This window comes from Tenrec ecaudatus, chromosome 3 (genome assembly GCF_050624435.1).
Source record: "Tenrec ecaudatus isolate mTenEca1 chromosome 3, mTenEca1.hap1, whole genome shotgun sequence".
In the NCBI taxonomy this organism is placed as follows: domain Eukaryota; kingdom Metazoa; phylum Chordata; class Mammalia; order Afrosoricida; family Tenrecidae; genus Tenrec; species Tenrec ecaudatus.
Genome location: NC_134532.1, coordinates 140,435,292 through 140,458,516, shown reverse-complemented (window position 1 = coordinate 140,458,516; position 23,225 = coordinate 140,435,292). Strand labels below are relative to the sequence as shown.

At 41.2% G+C, this 23,225-nt stretch overlaps 1 protein-coding gene across 1 annotated transcript; it reads right to left on the bottom strand.

The window, feature by feature from the left end:
* Positions 1-9,486: 9,486 nt before the first annotated feature.
* Positions 9,487-19,867, bottom strand: PLAC8 (placenta associated 8). Its single transcript, XM_075544904.1, has 3 exons — positions 19,756-19,867; positions 18,871-18,995; positions 9,487-9,591 (listed from the first exon to the last, which is right to left on the bottom strand). The coding sequence occupies exons 1-3, from the start codon at positions 19,865-19,867 to the stop codon at positions 9,487-9,489; spliced, it is 342 nt and encodes a 113-aa protein (XP_075401019.1).
* Positions 19,868-23,225: the final 3,358 nt, after the last annotated feature.

The window sequence follows — 23,225 nt, the reverse complement described above, 5'->3', positions numbered from 1 at the left end:
TGAGGCCCTACATGTAACCATCAGTTGCCTGAACTATAGAAACAGATGAATATAGAGAATCATACATGACCTACAGCGGCTTACCTGGCATAGAGACTGCAGGACCCTAAATTATAATTTAGCAGTTACTCGAGATTGCGTCTGGAGTAGCTGTTGATGGAAGCTCTTAATGTACTCAGTTGCAATTAGAGGTTCGAGTCCATTCAGGGTTGTCTTGGAAGGCAGGCTGGTGTTCCCGCTTTGAAAAGTCTGAGGAGCATGGAGTTGCCTTGAGTCAGGAGTCCTGGATAACAACTTGTTCGTTTTTAAGTCTTAGACCCAGTGTTGCAGTGCTTGGCTGCTAACCGAAAGGTTTGCCATTTAAACTTACCCAGCAGTTGCTCCTTTAGAGATCACATTGAATCTCGCTCACAAATAGACATGCTGGCCTAACCTTAGAGGAAAATTGCCCCATGTTAAATAGTCAATGAGAGGGAAATGGAACCATTTTGAAGTTTGCCTTTAGGATATAACCATTTTGAAATATGTCCAGAGCATTTGGTAGAACAAGGGAGTCAGCTCTGTCAGTGGAGTTTCTGAGGGAAGCTATAAGGAAAAAAACAGCCAGTTAAAATCTTGTTGCTTTCAATTCATGATGAGCCCTGTGTCTCAGGCTAGAATTGGGCTCCATAGGATTTTCAGTGACTGGTCTGTCGGAAGATCTATAGCCCTTTCTTCTGTGGCTCCTTGTGAAGTTGAGCTGCCCGCCTTTCGTTTAGTAGGCGGAGTCGTTTGCGCCATCCTGGATTCCATTTTGAACTAAATGAAAAGCACAATAGAATTTGTAAAAGTTTGTCAGTTATAGCAATAACAGTGCTGAGAAGTAAACTTTTTAATATATTTAGTCTTTTAAAAAAATCATTTTATTGGGGGCTCATACAACTTATCACATTCCATACATACACCAATTGTGTAAAGCATATGTATACATTTGTTACCCTCATCATTCTCAAAACATTGGCTCTCCACCTAAGCCCCTGGCATCAGCTCCTCATTTCCCCCCTCCTTCCCCGCTCCGCCTCCCTCATGAACCCTTGATAATTTATAAAAAATTATTATTTTGTCATATCTTGCCCTGTCCAACGTCTTCTTTCACCCACATTTCTGTTGTCCATCCCCCAGGGAGGAGGTTATATGTAAATCCCTTTAATTGGTTCTCCCTTTCTACCCCACCCTCCCTCCACCCTGCCAGTATCACCACTCACACCACTGGTCCTGAAGGGATCATCCGCCCTGGATTCCCTGTGTTTTCAGTGCCTATCTGTACCAGTGCACATCCTTTGGTCTAGCCAGATTTGTAAGGTAGAGTTGGGATCTTGATAGTGGGGGTGGGTGGGAAACATTTAGGAACTAGAAGAAAGTTGTACATTTCATCTCTGCTACACTGCACCCTGACTGGCTCATCTCCCTGCGACTCTCCCATAAGAGTTGCTTACAGATGGGCTTTGGGTCCCCACTCCGCACTCCCCCTCATTCACAAAGATGATTTTTTTGTTCTTTGATGCCTGATACCTGATCCCTTCGACACCTTGTGATTGCACAGGCTGGTGTGCTTCTTCCATGTGGGCTTTGTTGCTTCTGAGCTAGATGGCCTCTTGTTTACCTTCAAGCCTTTTAAGACCCCAGACACTATATCTTTTGATAGCCAGGTTCCATCAGCTTTCTTCATCACATTTGCTTATGCACCCATTTGTCTTTAGCGATTGTGTTGGGAAGGTAAGCATCCTGGAATGTCAGTGTAATAGAACAAAGTATTCTTGCATTGAGGGAGAACTTGAGTGGAGGCCTAATGCCCACCTGTTACCTTAATACTAAGCCTATAAATATATCCACATAGATCTATTTATCATAAATAAATATATTTACATATGTACATGCCTTTATCAGCGTATTCATTCATGCCTTTATTTAGACCTCTATAAATGCCTTTTGCCTCCTAGCTCTGTCCTCTATTTCCTTTAGAAATAAACTTATATAACATTGAATCTATATTTTAGAAAGGAAAATCTCTAATAAGTTTTTATTATATGAAACAAGATGAGCAATATAAACCTAAAGCAGGTGGAAAATCAGAACCAGAGATCATTCAAATCGTTACTGGGAAATCAATAGAGAAAATTCATGTAACTCAAGGCTAGTCTTTTATCAATACAATTAATAAAGCTCTGGTACGGCTAGCCCTGTGGCACAGTGGCTAACTGTTGGGTTGCTAAACACAAGGTCTCAGCAATTTGAAACCACCAGCTGCTCCGAGGAAGAAAGATGAGGTTTTCTACTCCCATTAAGAGTTCTATCCTGCCCTATTGGGTTGCCATGAATCATAATTGGCTGGGTTTTTAGACTAGCCAAGGAAAAAAGGAAATACAAATGATGAAGATCAGAAATGCAAAAGGTTATTACTAGTGATCCTCTTAGAGAAGTAGTGAAGGAAGACTGATTCTGTGCTCACATATTAGATAGATGGTATGGACCAATGTATTAAATGATATTCTATCAAAATATTCAGAGAACTAAACCCTGGTGGTATGGTTACACATTGGGCTTCAGTCCACATGGTCAGGAGTTAAGCTGTCCCTTGGGAGAAAGACTGGGTTTTCTATTCCTGTAAATGGTTACAATCTTGGAAACCCTCAGGGGGTGACTGAGTTAGCACTGACTCGGGAGCAAGCAAGAGGCAAACCTTTTCAATGGAGAGAGAAAATTTCTCTTGGGAACAGGAAACACAAGGATGGCTTCTATTCCGCAGTGTTGTACTGAGAATCCTAGCCAGAGCAGTAAGTCAAGGAAGGGAAATAAAAAATAAAGGAAAATAGAAGATAATCACTACAATTGTTAGGTCCTCGTGAGTCAGTTCCTACTCATAATGACCCTAAGTACAACAGATCAAAACTCTGTCCTGTCTTGTCCATCCTCACATTTGTTACGTGTGAGCTCATCGTTGCAGCCACTGTGTAGCTCCATCTCATTGAGGGCCTTTCTCTTTCATTGACCTACTTTATAAAACATGTCACTTTGCAGGAACTGATCTATCTTGATAAGATGTCCAAAGTATAAGACGATGTCTTACTGTCCTGTAGCATTGCTCTGAGTCTGCATTGACTGATAGCAAGTCAGCTTGGTTGGTTTTGGTATAGGATGGATTGGAGAAACGCCAAGGGGAGCTTGATGACCAGAGGCAGCGGGACTAGTTCCGGGGCTATGAACATCATCCTCTAAAGAGATAGGGTTTTGGATACTACATCCATGAAGAGGAGGGGACATTAACTCATTCAATAAAAGTAGGTTCCTACTAGGTGTCAGATGTTGTAGGCCCCGAGAATCATCCGCAAACAAAACAGCTAGTGGAATGTAGGGGACAGTAGTTGGTGTTGGATGTGTGAGAAAGAGAAGGGTCTTATGAAACAGTTCAGAAATAATTGCTGTTTGGAGGCATTGAGTAGTGCTGTGCTTTAGCCTGTGGAGTAGCGAAGCCTAAGAGTCACCCCGATGGACTTATTTGATAGGCAAAGGCATATTCTAGAGCTCAGGAGCCAGGAAGAACAAAAAGCACAGATATGAGGCTTCTCCTTGACGGTTGAAGTCATGAGAATAGAGAAATTTATCTCAGGAGAAAAGTAAATTGTGAGAGGAAAGGATCAAGGACCCAAACTCATTGTTGTTCAGTCATTTCTGACTCAGAGAGACCCTATGGGGCAGAATGGCCCCAGAGCATTTCCAAAATTAATTTTCAAAAATCATTTTATTAGGGGCTCATACAACTCTAGTCACAATCTATACATACATCAATTGTGTCAAGCACATTTGTACATTCATTGCCCTCATCATTCTCAAAACATTTGCTCTCCACTTAAGCCCTTTGCATCAGCTCCTTTCCCCCTCCCTCCCTGCTCCCCCCTCCCTCATGAACCCTTGATAATTTATAAATTATTATTTTGTCATATCTTGCCCTGTCCTACGTCTCCCTTCACCCAATTTTCTGTTGTCGGTCCCCCAGGGAGCAGGTTATATGTAGATCCTTGTAGTTTGTTCCTCTTATCTGTCCCACCTTTGTCCCACCCTCCTGGTATTGCCACTCTCATCACTGGTCCTGAAGGGATCATCGCCCTGGATTCCCTGTGCCAAAACCAAATTTTTATAGAAGCAGATTGTTACATTTTTCTCTCTTGAGCTCTACAAAACCACCTTCATGTGTATAGGGCAAGGAAATGAAGGGGCAGGCTGCTTCTAGTTTGCCAGTACTTACTAAGTTCCAGGTGGTTTGACATTTTATGTCACTGAAACTTTACAGCCAGCCTTTGTTATGGATTAGCTTGTTTCTACCAATATATGTTGAATCCTAGCCTAATATCAAGGCATTTGACTGTGTGACTCATAACAAACTGGGTAATCTTTAGAAGAATGGGAATTCCAGAACACTTCATTGTTTCTGTAGAACGTGTACATGGATCAAGAGACAGTTGTGCAAATAGAATAAGGGCCTACTGCTTGGTTTAAAATCAGAAAAGGTATGCTGACCAGGTAGTATCGTCACCATACTTATTCGGTCTATAGGCTGAGAAAATAATCGAGAAGCTGGACTGTATGATGAACACTGCATCAGGATTGGAGGAAGGCTCATTAACAACCTAAAATATTTAGATGACACAAATTTGCTTGTTAAAAGCCAGGAGGACCGAGGCACTTGCTAATGAAGATGAAGGACTGCAGCTTTCAGTATGGATTAAAACTCAATATTAAGAAGACCCAATCTTAAAGGCTTGAAGATAAACAAGCGGCCATCTAGCTCAGAAGCAACAAAGTCCACATGGAAGAACACACCAGCCTGTGTGATCGAGTGGTCCCAAAGGGATCAGTTACCAGGCATCAAAGAACAAAAAATCATATCATTGACTGCACACCTCCATGATAGGATCGCTGAAGACAAATGGGTGCATAAGCAAATGTGGTGAAGAAAGCTGATGGTGCCCGGCTATCAAAAGAGATAGTGTCTGGGGTCTTAAAGGCTTGAAGGTGAACAAGCGGCCATCTAGCTCAGAAGCAAAAAAGCCCACATGGAAGAAGCACACCGGCCAGTGCGATCACGAGGTGCCAAGGGACCAGGTATAAGGCATCATGCAAAAAAAAAACAAACAACGATATAAGTGTGTGTATGTATGTGTATATATGTGTATATGTATATATATATACCATATTAAATGAAGGGGGAAGTGCAGAGTGGAGACCCAAGGCCCAAGTGTCGGCCAATGGAGATCCCCTCATAGAGGCGTTTAGGAGAGGAGATGGGTTAATTAGGGTGCGAGGTAGTACCGATGAAGAACACAGCTTTCCCCCAGATCCTGGATGCTTCCTCCCCCCAACTACCATGATCCGAATTCTACCTTGCAGGCCTGGATAGGACAGAGGCTGTTCACTGGTACATATGAGGGCTGGAGGTACAGGGAATCCAGGGTGGATGATACCTTCAGGACCAAGGGTGTGAGGGACGATGCTGGGAGAGTGGAGGGTGAGTGGGTTGGAAAGGGGGAACTGATTATAAGGATCCACATGTGACCTCTTCCCTGGGAGAGGGACAGCAGAGAAGGGGGGAAGGGAGACTCTGGATAGGGCAAGATATGACAAAATAACGAGGTATAAATTACCAAGGGCACATGAGGGAGGGGGGAAAGGGGAGGGAGGGGAAAAAAAAAGAGGACCTGATGCCAGGGGCTTAAGTGGAGAGCAAATGCCTTGAGAATGATTGGGGCAGGGAATGTATGGACGTGCTTTATACAATTGATGTATGTATAAGTATGGATGGTGATAAGAGTTGTATGAGTCCCTAATAAAATGTGAAAAAAGAAAAGAGGAGAAAAAAATGATTAGGGCAAAGACTGTACAGATGTGCTTTATACAATTGATGTATGTATATGTATGAACTGTGATAAGAATTGTATGAGCCCCTAATAAATTGTTAAAATTTAAAAAAAAAAGAAGACCCAAATCCTCACAACTGGCCCAATAGATAACATCATGATAAATGGAGATAAGGTTGAAGTTGTCAAGGATGTTTTCTTGCTTGGATTAATGCTCATGGAAGCAGCAGCCAAGAAATTAAAAGATGTGTTGAATTAGGTTAATCTGCTCCACAAGACTTCTTTAGAGTATTGAAAGTCTAGGATGTTACTTTGAGAACTAAGGCAACCTGACCCAAGACATAATACATTCAATTGCCTCATACATGTGAAAGTTGGACATTGAATAAGGAAGACCGAAGAAGAACCAATGCATGCAGTACCATGGACTGCTAAAAGGACAAATTGATCTGTGTTGGAAGAAGAAAGGCCAGAGTGCTTCTTAGAGGCAAGGATGGCAAGACTTAGTCATAATGTGCTTTGGGCATGCCAGGAGAGACCAGTCCATTTGAGAAGGGACTTGGTAAAGTCATGCTTGGCAAAGTAGAAAACCAAAAAACACCAACCCTGCCATCGATCGAGTTGATGCTGACTCATAGTGATCCTTTAGGACATGGTAGAATTGTGAGTTTCTGAGACTGTCACTCTTAATGGGTGCAGGAATCTCCGTCTTTCTCCAGAGGAGCAGCTGGTAGTTTCAGACTGCTTACCCAGTGGATCGCAGCCCGGTGCACAACAACGACACTACCAGGGCTTCGTCCTGGTAGAAGCGCAGCAAAAAAAGAGGAAGACGGTCAAGGAGATGGAGTGACACAGTGGCTGCAACAATGGGCTCAAGGATAGGAACAATTATGAGGATGGCCCGGAAGTGGGCAGTGTTTCTGTTGTGTGAGAAGTTGATATGGGTGAAAATCCATTCGATGGCACCTGACAACTACTAGACTTGTAAATATGACCTTGTTTGAAAAACAGATGTTTCTACTGTTAGTAGTCAAACGGTCACATTTGAGTCGGCTGGAGTCTAATCCTATTGTCTTATAAAAGGAGCCAGTGACGCACAGGGGAAAGATAGAATCCTTCCATAAGCAATGCCCAGGGCCAACAGAAATCGTCTGAACGAAGGACCTTCTAGAACTGGCAGAGAAAAGACATAGCTCTGCCAATAACTTGAATTCAACTTCTGGCCTCTCAAACTGTAAGAAAATACACTTCTTTCTAGCAATCCACCTCGTGGTACTTTGCTAGAGCAGCTGTAGGAAATGACAGCACGTTATGGGGTAAACAGAAGCCGGTGCTGCATAGTGGGGCCTGTTTGCCACCAACAGATGGAATGCACTTGGGTCAGTCGCTAAAATTGGAATCAGTTGATGGTGGTGAGGGTTTTTTGTGGGTGGAGGGGAGTGGTGGTGTATGGCCGGAAATTTGAGGGAAATAGGGAGGTAATGATGATGACTATCAGAGCAAAGAAAATGTTCTAAAGCTGATGGCGGTGATGATTACATAACTCTTCTTGATGTGACTGAACTACTGAATTGCATATGTGACTTTCATGCCAATAAAACTGTTAAAAATGTATTCCTACTGTGATTCCAGTTCATGTACGCACTGTTTTTTTCCCAAGCAGATCAAGAAGAGTTGTACAACCATCACCACAATCAGCGTTTTCCTTTGTCTGATATGTGAATTGTATGCCAATGAAACTGTTAATAAAAAAGATAAAAAAAGATAGTGTAGGAGTGGTTCATCAATGGAAAATGCTAGATCAAAAAGGATAAGAAATGGTGAAAAATTGGATTGATGCTTCACACATGTATCCTTTAACATGTAACCAAAAGTGAGCCATATTTAATTTTGTTATTGAATTTTTATTACTTGGTGATTCCTCATATTCAAAAGGGAAAGAAAATCAGCAACACATCAAACAAATCATGCTGTTTTGAAGCAGGAAATAGAGTATTGTTTACATAAAATCTTGTATTCTCAGAATCAACAACAATTATAGATAATATGAAAGGAGGGCCGTGTATTGCCTAAATGTCCTATAATTGTCCTGGAGTCATCATCTTACCACCTTTTTTCTTGAGGTTCTTAGGTGAGAGGGAGAGAGTTGCACATGAAGCAAGCTCTCTGGTTGTGACATCCAATGATGAGATCATGAGATTGGCCCTTGAAATTAACTGATGACATAAAGTCATTTTAATGAGAGTAAAGTCACATAAAAGATTTTGTGAGTAAAACCCTTGGTTTAGATTTCAAATGTAATCTCCAAAATTTACAAGTCAGAAAACAGAAAAACCAAGGGACAACATTCTTTTAAAATAAAATCACTGATGTTTTGCTCATCAATTCTGATTAAACTTATTTATCATATTTCAGATACAAAACGTGGAGAAGTTGTCAAGCTGAAGGCATATCTGCTGATTTTCATTGTTCCAATAAGAGATTTTTATCTGTAAGATACACAAAGAATAGTTAAGAAAACATGCTTTATTAATGTATACTTTCATTTTTAATAAATGTAATTTAAAAATCATTCTAGATTTAAAGAAAAGTTGCAAAGTTAGCACCTATACAAAAGACCAATGGCCATTAAGTCAATTGCAAGAGTTCTTTTTGTTGGACCTATACACTTATTCAATAAAGTGGGATATTGCAAAGAATAGAAAAAATGCTTTCTTCCCTTACTCAAGATGTGTTTTATATTACAAGCTATATTCTATAGGGAACTGCATATACCATGCCAATTTCTATTTTAATATATTCCCAATATCTAATCCTAGGAAACTAGGAACAATTGGTTGACTATGACTGACTGAATTTCAGATTTTGAAAATCTGAATGTTTCCAAATATTCTGAAGTCTATAGCCAGCTCTTCCTAAGTTCACCTTTTGCATTTGTTTAAATCTCCTCGCTGTGATAGATATTTTATACTACAATCAACCCAAGTATTACACAATATGTAATTTTCATTGGCTTTACTATTTTGTAATTTGCCGATTTCCTGTGTGATTTCATTTGTCAGAAGGCTTGATTTCTACCCCTTTTGTATCTTTATCACAGTATTTACCCTCCTGTTTTACAAATAGTCAAGGAGCGGTGGTAGTGGATTACATACGTGGTGAGCTGCTAACCGCAAGCTCAGCAGTTGGATAGCACTAGCTACTCCACACGAGAAAGGCCAGGCTTTCTACTCTCACAAAGGGTTACAGTCTCAAAAACCCACAGGGACAGTTCTACCCTGTGCTATATATAAGGTCACTATTTATAAGAATCAACTCGATGGCAGTGAGTTTTTTTTTTTTAAAGGGTTTTGTCAAATAGACCAAAAGAAGTCTAGAAAATTCACTATTATTTACTAAAATAAGATCCCAAGGTACAACGCTGTCTTCTTCCTAAGAAAAAAAGTGAAATAAAACTTTTTATTAAGATAACACTCTCAGTGACTTCAGGAATTATCACGGAATTGCTATCCAGAACAACGAGTAACTTACAAAGTCTTTAATTGTGTTTCAAAAGGCCAACAGATTCTGGGAGGGACGACTTACAATTAGCTCTTTAGAAGGCATTCATGGCTCTCCTTCTATTGATGTCTCTCTTGATTTGACAGAGGGAACAGTGAGGGCAGCAAGAAGTCACCATGTAGTCGTTACAGATGGATCCCTGTTTAAAAATAGAAAAGAGGTAGAAATGTTAAATTCATGTGGAGTTTACGAATTGCAGGTTTTCACACATCTTGAGGAGGAGCAGAGACATTTGTGGTGGAGAGAAATTACGTAATATGGCTCTTCTATCCCTGTCTCTGTAATTCCCTCCAAACAATTGGGTGGGACTATGCAAATAAGGCATACACAACATTAATAGAGAGGGTTGGTCAGTTTTAGCTGCCACTCCCCTGGTTGTAAGACTGAGTTGTGATTATGGATAAGATTGTACAAGTCTTTTTGGTATGATGAAGTATTAGATTGTATAATATGTGGATTGTGTGCCAACAAAACTGCAACAACAACTTTTTTAAAAGCTGTCAAGGAAGGAAGAGAAAGAAATCCCAGGACCACTGGAAGTGGTGCACATTTAAGATCTCTGTCTAAAGTGGCAGAAGCCAAGTCCAGAGGCACTAGGGGCCAAAGGGAGACCAGGTGACAGAACACCAGGGTAGCACAGACTGTAAGACATGGCGGTAGAGCATCAAGTTGGCTTCCTGTTTCATGGAGATGAAAACCAAGGAGACACTAGGCTGAGAGGCTGAGGACTCGAGAGGGACTTGGCTACTGGCCGAGAAGACGTGTTGCTGTGGATCACTGACTGTATCTTTACTGTTTTTGTTTGTTAGCCTTACTGTTTACTAATCCTGTTAACTCCCCTGATATGTCCCCTTAATTTTGAATACTGTCTGTGAGTTCTGTGTGGCCACTGCAGGAATTATGGAACCCAGCATAGAAGCAGAGTGCCTTGAGAGGAATGGTTAGTGTCAGAGTAGGTAAAGAAAGATGGAGAGTGGAGACAGGCTGCCGTGGAGCCATTGGAACGGCAGAGGAAGTCAGCTAGGGCCCTCTCACGACCTTTTTCTTGGCAGCATCTCTCCTTGGGATTCAGTTTGCATAGATACATTTAGGAATGTTTTCACTGATTTTACTATCATCTTTTTTGTGTGTGACATTAAATGCTTGCTTCTTGCTTTATATTTGAAAAATAAATACAGATATCCAACCAATTCTCAAGTAAGTATAAGAGTAAAGATATTTTAAAAAAAAGAGTAAAGATATTCAGGAACTAAACTCTTTTTCACCCCATTTAGACACTCTCTGTGCCACCAAAATGAAGGTCTGAGCCAAGAAAAAGGAGATACGGGTTATAAGAGAATCTAAAATGGAAGAAATGCATACAATGGTGGTGAAGAGAAATCCTGGGACCAGAGCTGAGCACCAGGAGTAGTTCACAGGGTGCAGGTCAATTTGGATTGTAACCCAATAAAACTATAAAAACAATAGCAACAACAAACAAACAAAGATCAGGAAGTTCAGGGGGAAAATTCACTAAGAACATGAAAGAGATAGACTATCTGATGCAATGAATGCGCTGAGAAGACGTTTAGAAAACTGACAAAGAATTTAACATTGATTTACAAATATGGTACATGGAAAATTCTAATTAAAAAAACAATAATTAGTAATGTCAGGAAAAAGAAAATTTAGCAAAACATGATAAGTGAAATAAGTCTGACTCAACAGGACAAATACTGTATGATCTAGAATAGGCAAATACATAGAGGCAAAAGTTTATTAGTGATTACCAGGGTCTAGAGGTGTGGGGAGAAGGGGAATTCTTGCTGGAGGGGTGCGCCGTGAATGTCTCTTTTGGGTGATGAGAAACTTTAAATGAATATATAACTTACTGAAAAGTTGAAAAGGACAATGAGTTTTCAAAAAGGTTTCTAATAATCATCAAAATAATGAAATACCATTTTTATTTCTCTAACTGGCAAGATGATACTATACAATAATGATACACTTGTATATTGTTAGTGGATAAAAACAATGAATACCAAATAAAAAGTGATTAGGCTATTTCATGAGTGGAGTGATTTAGTTTTACCTTTTATTTTGCCTCTCCCTGTTTTATTTTTTGTGGCGGGTGTAATGGAGCTTTATGAGATAAGCAAGTAACTATCCTGTTTATTGATTATTCATTTTCAGTTTTGTAGGGCACTTTGGCAGTATCTATCAAAAATTTCAATGTGTAAACCTTGAAATCTACTAATTTACTATCTAGAATATTCTACAGAAATAGCAGTGCATAAGCAAATGTGGTGAAGAAAGCTGATAGTGCCCGGCTATCAAAAGATACAGCGTTTGGGGTCTTAAAAGGCTTGAAGGTAAACAAGTGGCCATCTAGCTCAGAAGCAACAAAGCCCACATGGAAGAAGCACACCAGCCTGTGTGATCACGATGTGTTGAAAGGATCAGGTATCAGACATCAAAGAACAAAAAAATCATATCATTGTGAATGAGGAGGATTGCGAAGTGGAGACCAAAAGCCCATCTGTAGACAATCAGACATCGGCTTACAGAGGGTCTTGGGGAGGAGATGAGCCAGTCAGGGTGCAGGGTAGCAACAATGAAACATACAACTTTCCTCTAGATCCTAAATGCTTTCTCCCCCCCACCCCCCACTATCATGATCCCAATTCTACCTTACAAATTTGGCTAGACCAGAGGATGTACACTAGTACAGATAGAAACTGGAAACAGGGAATCCAGGGAGGATGACCCTTTCAGGACCAGAGGTGAGAATGGTGATACAGGGAGGGTAGAGGGAAGGTGGGGTAGAAAGGGGGAACCGATTATGAGGATCTACACAGAACCTCCTCCCTGGGGGATGGACAACAGAAAAGTGGGTGAAAGGAGACATCTGACAGTGTAAGACATGACAAAATTATAATAATTTATAAATTATCAAGGGTTCATGAATGAGAAATGGAGAGGAGGGGAAGGAGGAGGGGGAAATGAGGAGCTGATGCCAGGTGCTTAAGTGGAGAGCAAATATTTTGCGAATGGTGAGGGCGATGAATGTACAAATGTACTTTACACAATTGATGTATATGTATGGATTGTGATGAGTAGTATGAGCCCCTAATAAAATTATTTTAAAAAAGAAAGAAATACTAGTGCACATGTATAACCATTTATGTAAAATTATTTAAGTTGCAACATTATTTAGTGTTTCATAAGAAGAAAAATTATTAAGTTAATTAGCTATAAGATGGAATTATTCAGACATTAAAAACAAACAAACCAACAAAAAACAGTATTCCTGACAGGGAAAGGGGTCTACCAAATTAAAAGAGAGAGAGAGAGAGTTACATTGTAATATTAACCCTTTTTAAGAAACAAAACAAAAACAACTTCTAAACCAAAAACTGATTTATCTAGATCTATAGCTATTTCTTTTTTTGTTTTAATCATTTTGTTAGGGGGTCATACAACTCTTATCACAATCCATACGTATATCAATTGTGCAAAACACATTTGTACATTCATTGCCCTCATCATTCTCAAAACATTTGCTCTCCACTTAAGCCCCTGGCATCAGCTCCTCATTTTGCCCCCTTCCACCCCACTCCCCACTCCCTCATGAACCCTTGATCATTTATAGATTATTATTTTGTCATATCTTGCACTATCTGATGTCTCTCTTCACCCACTTTTCTGTTGTCCATCCTCCAGGGAGGAGGTTATATGTAGATCCTTGTAATTGGTTCCCCCTTTCTATCCCACCTTCGCTCCGCCCTCCTGGTATCGCCACTCTCACCACTGGTCCTGAAGGGATATCTGTCCTGTATTCCCTGTGTTTCCCATTCCTATCTGTACCAGTGTACGTCCTCTGGTCTAGCAAGATTTGTAATGTTGAATTGGGATCATGATAGTGGATGGGGGAGGGGGAGGAAGCATTGAGGAACTAGAGAAAAGTTGTATGTTTCATCGTTGCTACACTCTACCCTGACTGCCTCGTTTCCTCCCTGAGACCCTTCTGTAAGGGGATGTTCAATTGCCTACAGATGGGCTTTGGGTTTCCACTCCACACTTCCCCTCATTCACAATTATATGATTTTTTGTTCTTTGATGTCTGATATCTCATACTTCGACCCCTCATGATCACACAGGCTGATGTGATTCTTCCATGTGGACTTTGTTGCTTCTGAGCTAGATGGCCGCTTGTTTACCTTCAAGCCTTTAAGACCTCATGCGCTATATCTTTTGATAGCTGGGCATCATCAGCTTTCTTCACCATATTTGCTTATGCACCCACTTTGTCTTCAGCAATCATGTCGGGAAGGTGAGCATCATGGAATGCCAGTTTAATAGAACAGTGTTCTTGCATTGAGGGAGTACTTGAGTGGAGGCCCAATATCCATCTGCTTCCTTAATACTGAGTACTTAATACTAAATGTATACATATATGCATATATATCTATTTATACATCCACATTTATAAATATATGTACATATGTATATGCCTGTATTTAGACCTCTCTAAATACCCTTTACCTCCTAGCTCTTTCCTCTATTTCCTTTGACTTTTGTCTTGTCCCACTATCATGTTCAGCCTTCATTTGGGTTTCAGTAATTCCTCTCGGTTACATTACCCTTGGTCACGCCCTACGAGGCCTCCTACAACCTCCTCACCACTTATTTTGATCATTTGTTTTTTCCTTGTCCCTGGGTTTGTTTACAGCACCAACTTTTTTCCTCCACCTCCTCCTCTCCCATGACTCCCCAGAACTGTCGGTCCCGTTGTTTTCTCCTCCAGATTGTTCATCTAGCCTATTTTATTTAGACAGACCTGTAGAGATAATAACATGCACAAAAACAAGACAGAGCAAAAGCGAGCAACAACATAAAACAAAACAACAACAATAAGCCATTGACACAAAACAAAACAAAACAAAACACAAGAAAGAAAGCTTGTAGTTAGTTTAAGGACTGTTTGTTGGCCTTTAGGAGTGTTTTCCAGTCGAGTCTGTTGGGGTGCTAAGCCCTGGCACCAAAGTCTATTTTTGGTATTCCCTGAGGACTTCGTTGTTCTGTTCCCCTTGCTGTTCTGTTTCACCCATTCGTGTTTTGTCTCCGTCTGGTGGGATAAGATCGGGCAGAATTCTCAAACTGTTTCTCCAGTGTTGTCTCCTGTAGGGCTATGAGTCAGTGAGGGATGTCGTGTCTCATAGTGGAGCCGGCCATATAGTCTTTTCTGTGAATTGGCTGCCTGAGCATGAATCTCTTCATCAAGGCTTGGTGGGCTAGGATATGCTCCACTCTCTCTTCTTCCCCTTTCATTTGCTCTCGTGTGCTCTCATCAGACATGTCCCTCTCCCAGAGCTGCAGATCAGTGCTGTCCTCTGAAATAAATTCTGGGGGAAAGGGCAGATGTCCATATAGTGGGGAGTGGGGCAGGCACCTCAGACTTCTCCATTGGTTCCCTACTCCATGCTGGCATATTGTCTTCACATCTTGGAGCACTGGATTGAAGTCTGGTCCCTCTTTCCCTGTGGTGATATAAACAATACCCTCCCCTTGGGTTGGTTAGTGCCCTGTGCCCTGCTACCCCCCTTTTTTTTCCCTTTCCCCATCTCCTTTTTAGTTGGCTACCATATGTATCCCTGGATTTGGTCTGGTCCCTGCCTTACTACCTGGTCCTCACCCCAGTACCTTATCTCTTTTTATGGCTTGCACTTTGAGGTCAATTTTATCCCAGATTAGGATTGTGACTCCTGCTTTTTTTGAATTGCTGTTTGCTTGATATGCCTTTCTCCAGCCTTTGATTCTCAGCCTATTTTTGTCTGTACCATTGAGCTGTGTCTTTTGTAGGCAGCAGATTGATGGATTTTGTGCCAGTCTGGCCGACAAACACAAGTGGGATTGATTGAAGGGTGGAGAGATAAATGACTCGGTGAGCCTCGCTTTTCTTGTCTCTCGCTCTTTAATCATCAGACCAGTGTGCAGCTGCCTTGCTTGTTCTGTGCCTCAATTGAAAGGGCACACTACCCGTGGGACGCCTAGCCTGTGGACTGTGTCACTGTAAGTTGAGGTCCCTTTAAGGCCACACGATTGAAATTTACATCTCCTGAGCCGTGAGGACTGACAGTTGGTGACCTGCCTTGCTGTTTGCTGCTTGTGCTGTGACAGTCTATATCTCTATCTCTACAGAGGACTACCTAGCGGCTCTCAAGACTTGAAGGAATGCTAGTGTCTCATCACTCTCTCATGGGAGTAAGCTGCACTGAGCCATTTGTACGGCTTTATAATTTACCTGTTAATTTCTTGTATTATCTATCCATCTGTACATAATTTAACAGTTCATTTCTTGTGTTATATATTGAACTATATATATATATTATTGTGTTATATATTGAACTATATATATATATATAATCAGTAATCTGGTTTTATCTCTCTAGAGAACCCTGTTTAATACAGATTGTATTTTCTAAGCCAGTCTGGTAGCCTAGGTCTTTTAATGCCTGAGTTCAGGCCATTGTTATTCAGGGTTATTATATCCATCTGGGGGCTCTGTGTTGGGTATTTTCCTACCTTCCTTCCTTATTAGTGTGTTGTGCATATGTGTGTGTGCGTCATTCTTTACTTCTTTTCATCCTTTAGCCAAGGTTATCTCGGGGTCTGTTTTCTCTTTGTTGCCCTCTGGGTGAGGTGATTCTATGCGGCGGTCTTTTATTTATGCTTGGTGAGTGTTGTTCTTCTGCCCATACTGGGTCGGCAAGGATCTTTTATAGGGTTGGGTTTCTTCTAATGAATTCTTTGAGTTTTTCCTTGTATGGGAAGACTCTTCTCCATCTATCTTGATCAATAATTTGGCTGGTTAGACTATTCTTGGGTTTACATTGTTTTCCATGTTTTTCGAATATGTTACTCCACTCTCTCTTCTTCATAGTTTCTGCTGATAAGTCTAGGCATATTCTTATGTGGGAACCTTTATATGTGATTTCTTGTTTTTCCCTAGCTGCTCTCATGATTTTCTCCTTTTCCCGTGCCTTTGTGACTTCTTCTAGGGATTCAGTCTAGCTGGTGTTCTTTCAGCCTCCTGAATGGTTGCCTGGTTTTTATTCATTAAGCTGGGGAAGTTTTCCTCCAAGAATTTTCTCACTACTGTTGCAGATGACTTCTTTGTTGTGTCTTCCTCCGGTAAGCCAATAATTCTAATGTTGTTCCTCTTCATAGCATCAGGTATAACTCTTAGGTTTTCTTCAGCTTCTCTGATGATCTTATTAGATTTTTGTTCACATTTGTTAAAATCTGCTTGGCTGTCCTCCAAGTCACTGGTGCAGTTCTCTGCTTCCTCCAGTCGATTCTTGAGGTCTGTGTCTCTGCTACTGGTTTTTGTTATCTCCTCCCTGAGCTCTTGTATTTCCCTTTGGTGCATGAGTTTAGCTCCTCTTTCATTTCATCCTTTTTCGGTATTGTTTCCCTCATATCCTGTCTGACTCCAAGCAGCATTCTGAAAATTTCTTTCTGTGGCAGCTCAATATCTGTTTCTTCTGTGCATGTTGTTATGTTCAGGACATCTTCTGCCATTGCCTTTTGCTTCTCCTATTTTATTTTTTTGTTGAGGCCATTGGGGCTGATGACTGTTTGAATTGCATTGTTTTAGAGGAGCCAGGTGCTATTTTTCAGGGAGTTGAAGAGCACTGGCTCTCTCTGGGAGACTTATAGGAATACTTCTTCGAACTGCCTACAGTTGTAATTAGCTTACTACTTTATCCTCCTGTGGCTTTCCGCTCAGGGGAGTATCCCAGAAGGCTGGCGGGTTGCCTGCTTTGGTGTAGAACACTGCAAATGGTGGGAGGAATTGCCTTGGCCAGGTAGATCACTGCGGAGGTTGGGCAGCGGTTACAGCAGCAGCTTGGAAAGTTGGCAAGTGTTGGCCGAGCTGCCTTAGGCTGTGTGAGGCACTAAGGTAGGCGGGAGGAAGTTCCCTTAGTCATATGGGAGGCAGGAATTCTTCAGTAAGAAGTTGGGCATTTGGGAAGAGTATCCCCTGGTGGAGGTCAGTCAGGCTTTCCCCAGCCTCGGGCTACACTGCACAGGATGGAGCTTACCTAACTGGGTGGGGTTCAGGCGTAGATGCCCTATGCTAAGGGGAGTGGTCTGCAGGTCAGCAAGTGGAGTGTGAGAGAACAGGAAAGAGACAAAGAGGAGAAAAAAATCCAAAAAAACCTAAGCACGCTGAGACTTGGGGTGGGGGAAATAAAGAGAAGAGACGTAAACAAAAGTAACAATATAGCTGAGCCCCAATCCCTGCCTGTGGGGCTGCAAGGGTTAAATCCCTGCCTGGAGGCGGCAGCAAGCTGTGGATGTTTTGAGATTAAGCCCCTTCGTTTGGCTCCAAATGGTCCTGTCTCTGGCTGAGACAGTGGCGGGGCTAAGGTCCAACTCTAGCTGGCCTTGACTGTGGTAAACCAAAAGTCCCCAGCCCCTCAAAACCTTGTGGATCTGTGCCTACTTATATTTATGATGCTCTTCCTGTGATCCATCAGTGTTAAATTTCCCTCTTAGTAACTCGCCCGGAGATTTCTGTGGAGTCCCTCTGGTATGTGTTTGATCTAAAGCTATTTCTATGGATAATCTACATTTATATTCCAATTAGTCATAGAAAGAAAAGAAAAATACATATATCAAGTGTTTATCATTTGAAAGTATAAACAGGTTAAACTTTTATTTATTTACTTTATATATTTCTGGATGTTTAAATTTGTCATCAATATTATGTATGAAAGTGTTTCAAAAGTTTTGGAAAAAGTGAACGAAAAGAGAATGTGAACTTTCCAGGAATGCTTTGGAAGCACCTTTGTATAGCAAGTATTAATCATTCACAATTTAAAAAAATTTAAGTGAAAAATTAAAATAAATTCAGTAGAATAAATAAATTGTTCCTAAAAACATTCAGCACATAAATTTGTTTCCCTACGATGTAAGGTGACACTTGCAATGGAAATGGAATACATGGAAAGCTAAAGTGAAAACCGACTAGTGTACTCCCCATGTACACCTTTGAACAAGACACGTTACCTCAAACCTTAATGTCTTCGTCGGTAACATATGATGGACCACTCATATCACAAGGATGGTGTGAAGATTAAGACAGATATTGTATAATCCATGCAAAGCATGATCGATATGGAACCATCCTCTTCATTGTTTGAGACACATTGCAAATATGAGAGAGGTTACAGCTAGCATTTCCAAGAGAAACCTAGAAAGAGGTAACCTAAGCAGAGGATCTGTTGCCAGAACAATTGAATACCAGGAAATACCAGTCAAATGACCTCATCAAGTGAAGGCCGCCATCAAGTGACCTTCATGCTTATCACATACGAGTATTTTGAGTGTGGTTGGGTATGTGAATGTTAAAATATTGGAAGCAACTCACAGGAATGCCATAGCGGGTCCGGTAGAGGGTCCTCATTGCAACACTTGTTCCACACAGGCAGCATTCATTCATGTCAGCTGCAACTTGACATGAAAGGCACATGAAGCAGAATGTGCCACAAAGACCTGGAAGCATGAAACCAGAGAAGCAAGTTATTCCACTCTGCCTTTGTCACAGCTGGAAGTTAGTTTACTTCGCAAATGTCAGTTCAAATCATGGGATCTTCACCATGGAATCTGCTGCTTTGTCTGTCTTTACTGGTTTAATTCAGCTTTACATCAACTAGCCCACTCTCCCCCACAAACCATGTCAGGGATGACCCAATTTTGGAAAGTATGTCATTCTTTTGGTAATAGAAAGTCTTCTCTTTCTCCAGTGGAGCATGTGGTAAGGTCATTCTTTTTATAGCACTGCCTTCATCATCAAGGATCCTTGGTGGTACAGTGAGTTACAAGTTGGGCTGCTAACTGAAAGGTCAGCAGTTAATATCTATTAGCCACTCCATAGGAGAAAGATGAGGATGTCTGCTCCCAGACAGATGTACAACCTTGTGAACCCATAGGGGCAATTCTAACTCTCTCCTATAAGGTTTCTATGAGTCAGAATTGACATGAAGGTGGTGAGTTTTGTGTGTTTGTTTTGGCCTTAATTTATCTATTTAATGGTTCACTGAAACCTGCCCATCTTCTATCTAGACACTATCCTAGGATTCACAGTATCCTTGCCTCCAATCTAACATGCGATCCTTGGACTTAAACCTCTACAACTCTTTGAGTCATTTCTTGATATAAATCTCTCTCTAGGTATACATATACAAATGACACTGATCTTGCTTCTCTGGAGAACCAAGCCTTAGACATAGGAGGGCATTTCCCATGCACTTACAAACTCCACAGTCGCTGAAGCAGTCACACAAGTCAGTCTGCCAGTTGGAGCCTCGGGATGAAGGACTCAGCCCAGGTTGGGTCACAATGACCACAGGTGCTGGAGCTTGCATTTTCTATGCAGGATTTTAAAAGGCAGTGGTCTAAAAAGCAAAACGAAGTTGGTATCAATAGCCTTGAGGTTCCTCTTGAAGTGCCTGTTTGAGGCACTATGCTTCACTGGACCAGTGACGCTATCTAGTTCGTTATTCAATGATCTTTAAAGAGTGTAATTTCTATTTCTACCCCAAGAGGACAGAGAATCCCTGCAAAGAAGGAGTTCATTGGGTATCAAGATAAACAGGTGTGTTCTCATGTTGTAAGGGAGGTAGAACATGGGTGTTGGTATTCTATTTTTAGACAAGTATCCAATATTCACACAAGATAAACACCTGACCACCCTGTGATAGTGGTTGGAACTAAGGAATTATAGAAAATAGGCCTCTTCAAAATTGTACCATGGAGCTCTGGTGGTGTAGTGGGCTATGAATTGAACTGCAAACCATGAGATCAGTAGTTCAAGTCCACCAACTGCCCCTAGGGAAAAAGATGAGACTGTCTACTGTGGTAATGATTTAAAGTCTTGGAAACTCACAGGGTCAGTTCTACCCTGTCTATTGGTCTCTGTGAGACAGAATTGATTCAATGGCATAGTTGTTGTTTTTTTTAATTTCACTAGTCCTCTGGTGGTGCAAATGGTTAAGCATTCAATAGCTTACTAAAAGACTGGCAATTCAAACCCATGCAGAGTACCTTGGAAGACAGCCTTGGACACAGATTCTGAAAGTTCATTAGCTTTGAACCCCAAAACAAGGTCTTGTTTTGGACTTGTTTGGGTTAGCACTCTCCCATCCCAACCTCCCTGCCTTTAGGCTGGTCTGCGCCTTCAGGTTGTGGCAAACCTGGACCATCTATTCCAGAGAAGTTTACAATAAGGTAACTTTTGTTAAAGTAGTCATAATTTCTCACCAGCATGAGAGGTGGCATGGGATCATGGAACACAGATTAGATTTGCAGAGAGAAAATCTTGCTCAAACTCTGGTTTCCTAAACCATGTGATTTTCGGCTAGTCAATGATTAGCCTAGTCTTTAAGATTTTCATTTGCTAATAATCTCAAATGGCAATGGTTTCTGATTTACTAACTCATATGCTTGTTGTGAAGGTATTAAATGAGATAGTCTGTGAACAGCATCCAATCCAATTATAAGGATGTCTAGAATGTATTAAAAATGTAGCAAGAAAATGGCTTTTGATAATTTTCATACATATTCATTAACAGCAACTCAGCTAATGGTCATTGTCAGACATTACACTACACTGTACTGTCCATTTTACGTGTAAGACACTATCTTAAGCAATTGATCCAAGTTAAGATAATCATGGTGAATGTCCTCAGTGCCACTGAATCGCACCTGTGAAAAATGTTTAATTGTCGATATTTGGATATATATGTTTCTACCACAATTTTAAAAAAAGTTATCACTAATAAAGATAACAACATACCCCTCTTTATTACCATGCACCAAAAGGTGTAACATCACTTCTGTGTTATGCTTGTGAAAACGACATATGGTACCTTAATCTAACGATGAGAATCCATCAGACAAATGTCAAGTAAGGGATAGTCTGAAAATTGACCGACCAATTCTCTTCAAAAGTGAGAAGATGATGAAATACCACGAAAGATTGCTTGAGACATTCCAGATTGGAGGAGGCTAAGGAGACAGGAGAATCAAGTACAAGGTAAGAGCCTGAATTGAATCCAGGACCAGAATCTGGACAGCCCATGCTTTCCAGCCAGAAACTGCCAAGGCCTCACCACAGAGAAAAGAGCCTTGACACGCAGTGGGTAAGGGCTTGGCTGCTAATCGTAAGGTTGGCAGCTTGAATCCACCAGTTACTCTGAAGAAGAAAGATGTGCCAAGGCTGCTTTTTTGTTTGTGAATTTCTTTTCCTTTCCTTTCATTTCATTGTTGCTGATTTGTTTACTGAGTATGTCTTCTTTTTTTATTTGGATGAGTGGGTCTGCTAATTACCTTTGTGATCACTTTGAGGTTTACCTTTACCTTCCTAAATTTAACCAACAGAAACCTTTTGGGTTTCTGAGGCTGTACATCTTTTCCGGAGCAGAGAGCATTACTGTGTTAGGCTGGGTTGTCTGGAGAAACAAACCAGTGACACTCATCAATGTATAAGAAAGACCTTTATATCAAATGCAACTGGACATGAAGAAGGTGCCCCATGTCAGCCAAACTCCAATTCATAGGTCCAATGCAAGCTGGCCCTCTTTCGATGGTAGCTGCAGGGTGACGAAGCAGAGAGGTGGATCGGGGAGCTGAGAGATCACAGGTTGGTGAGTGCAGTCATGTGGATCCAAGGTCGGTGGAAACACAGCAGGGCAACAACACGGCCCCACATGGGGCCACCCTTGGAGGCAGATACAGAATCCGAGTGAAGTCCCGGCATGGAGGACGGCACAGTGGCAAAGAGAGAAATCGTCTTTGTTGATCTTCTACAAAAGGCCACATTTGATTGACAGGCCTTGACTCCTCCCCTGGCCAGGAGTGTGGAGTTGACATATCTCACTATCACAATCATAAGGAATCCTTGTGTTGTCGTGGTTATATGTTGGGCTGCTAACTGCAAGGTCACTAGTTTGAAACCACCGGCCTCTCTGGGAAAAGGCAGGGCTTTAATACGTCTGTAAACAGCTGTAGTCTTGAAAACTCCTGGGGGCAGTTCTACCCTGTTCTATAGGGTCACTATGAGTAAGAATTGGCTCAATAGCAGTAAGTTTGGTTATCAAACTTGTCTTTTTCTTGCAGAATGAACGGCTGGTGAGACTGAGCCACCAACCTTGAAGTTCGCGCCTCATTGTGTAACCCACTACACCATCAGGGCCCCTAATGTCATGTAATAAAGCCTATTTCTGAAGTTTCAGTGTTGATCTTTTGAATTTCCAGTTGCTGTTTCTGTATGGTTTCTGATTAGTTTTGGTCTTACATTGGTTTCCTGAATGATTTTATTACTTTATCTTTGTTTCCCTTGTTTTTTTCTACTTTGTTTTTCTTTCTTTGCTACCTGGGTTATTCTTGATCTCTCGGAGACCTCCACATTAGTCTTTTGGATCCATGACCATCTCTTTCCTCCAGAAAGCTCTCTGATTCTTTATTTTGGTCACTTGCTGGCACCATCTTGTCATGCCTTTTAAAGATATGATTTCCTAGCCCTGGTAGCACTGTCTGGGAAGCATTGGACTGCAAACTGCCACGTCAACAGTTCGAGCACATTAACTGCTCCTCAGAGGAAAGACGAGGCTGCCTATTCTTAAAATGATTTTAAAAGCTGTGGAAGCCCTCTATGGTTGCTATGAGTCAATAATGACTTGATAGCAGTGGGTTGTTATTTTTTATATGCCTTTGCCTGCAATG

Bases quoted from the DNA above. Each gene is read 5' to 3' on its own strand.
- PLAC8 (XM_075544904.1), bottom strand. From the start codon at position 19,867: ATGCAAGCTCCAGCACCTGTGGTCATTGTGACCCAACCTGGGCTGAGT. The intron at 18,996-19,755 runs GTAAGTGCATGG...TCATGCTTCCAG, and splicing joins CTTCAGCGACTGTGGAGTTT to GTCTTTGTGGCACATTCTGC. The intron at 9,592-18,870 runs GTGAGTTGCTTC...ATTTTTAAACAG, and splicing joins GGACCCGCTATGGCATTCCT to GGATCCATCTGTAACGACTA.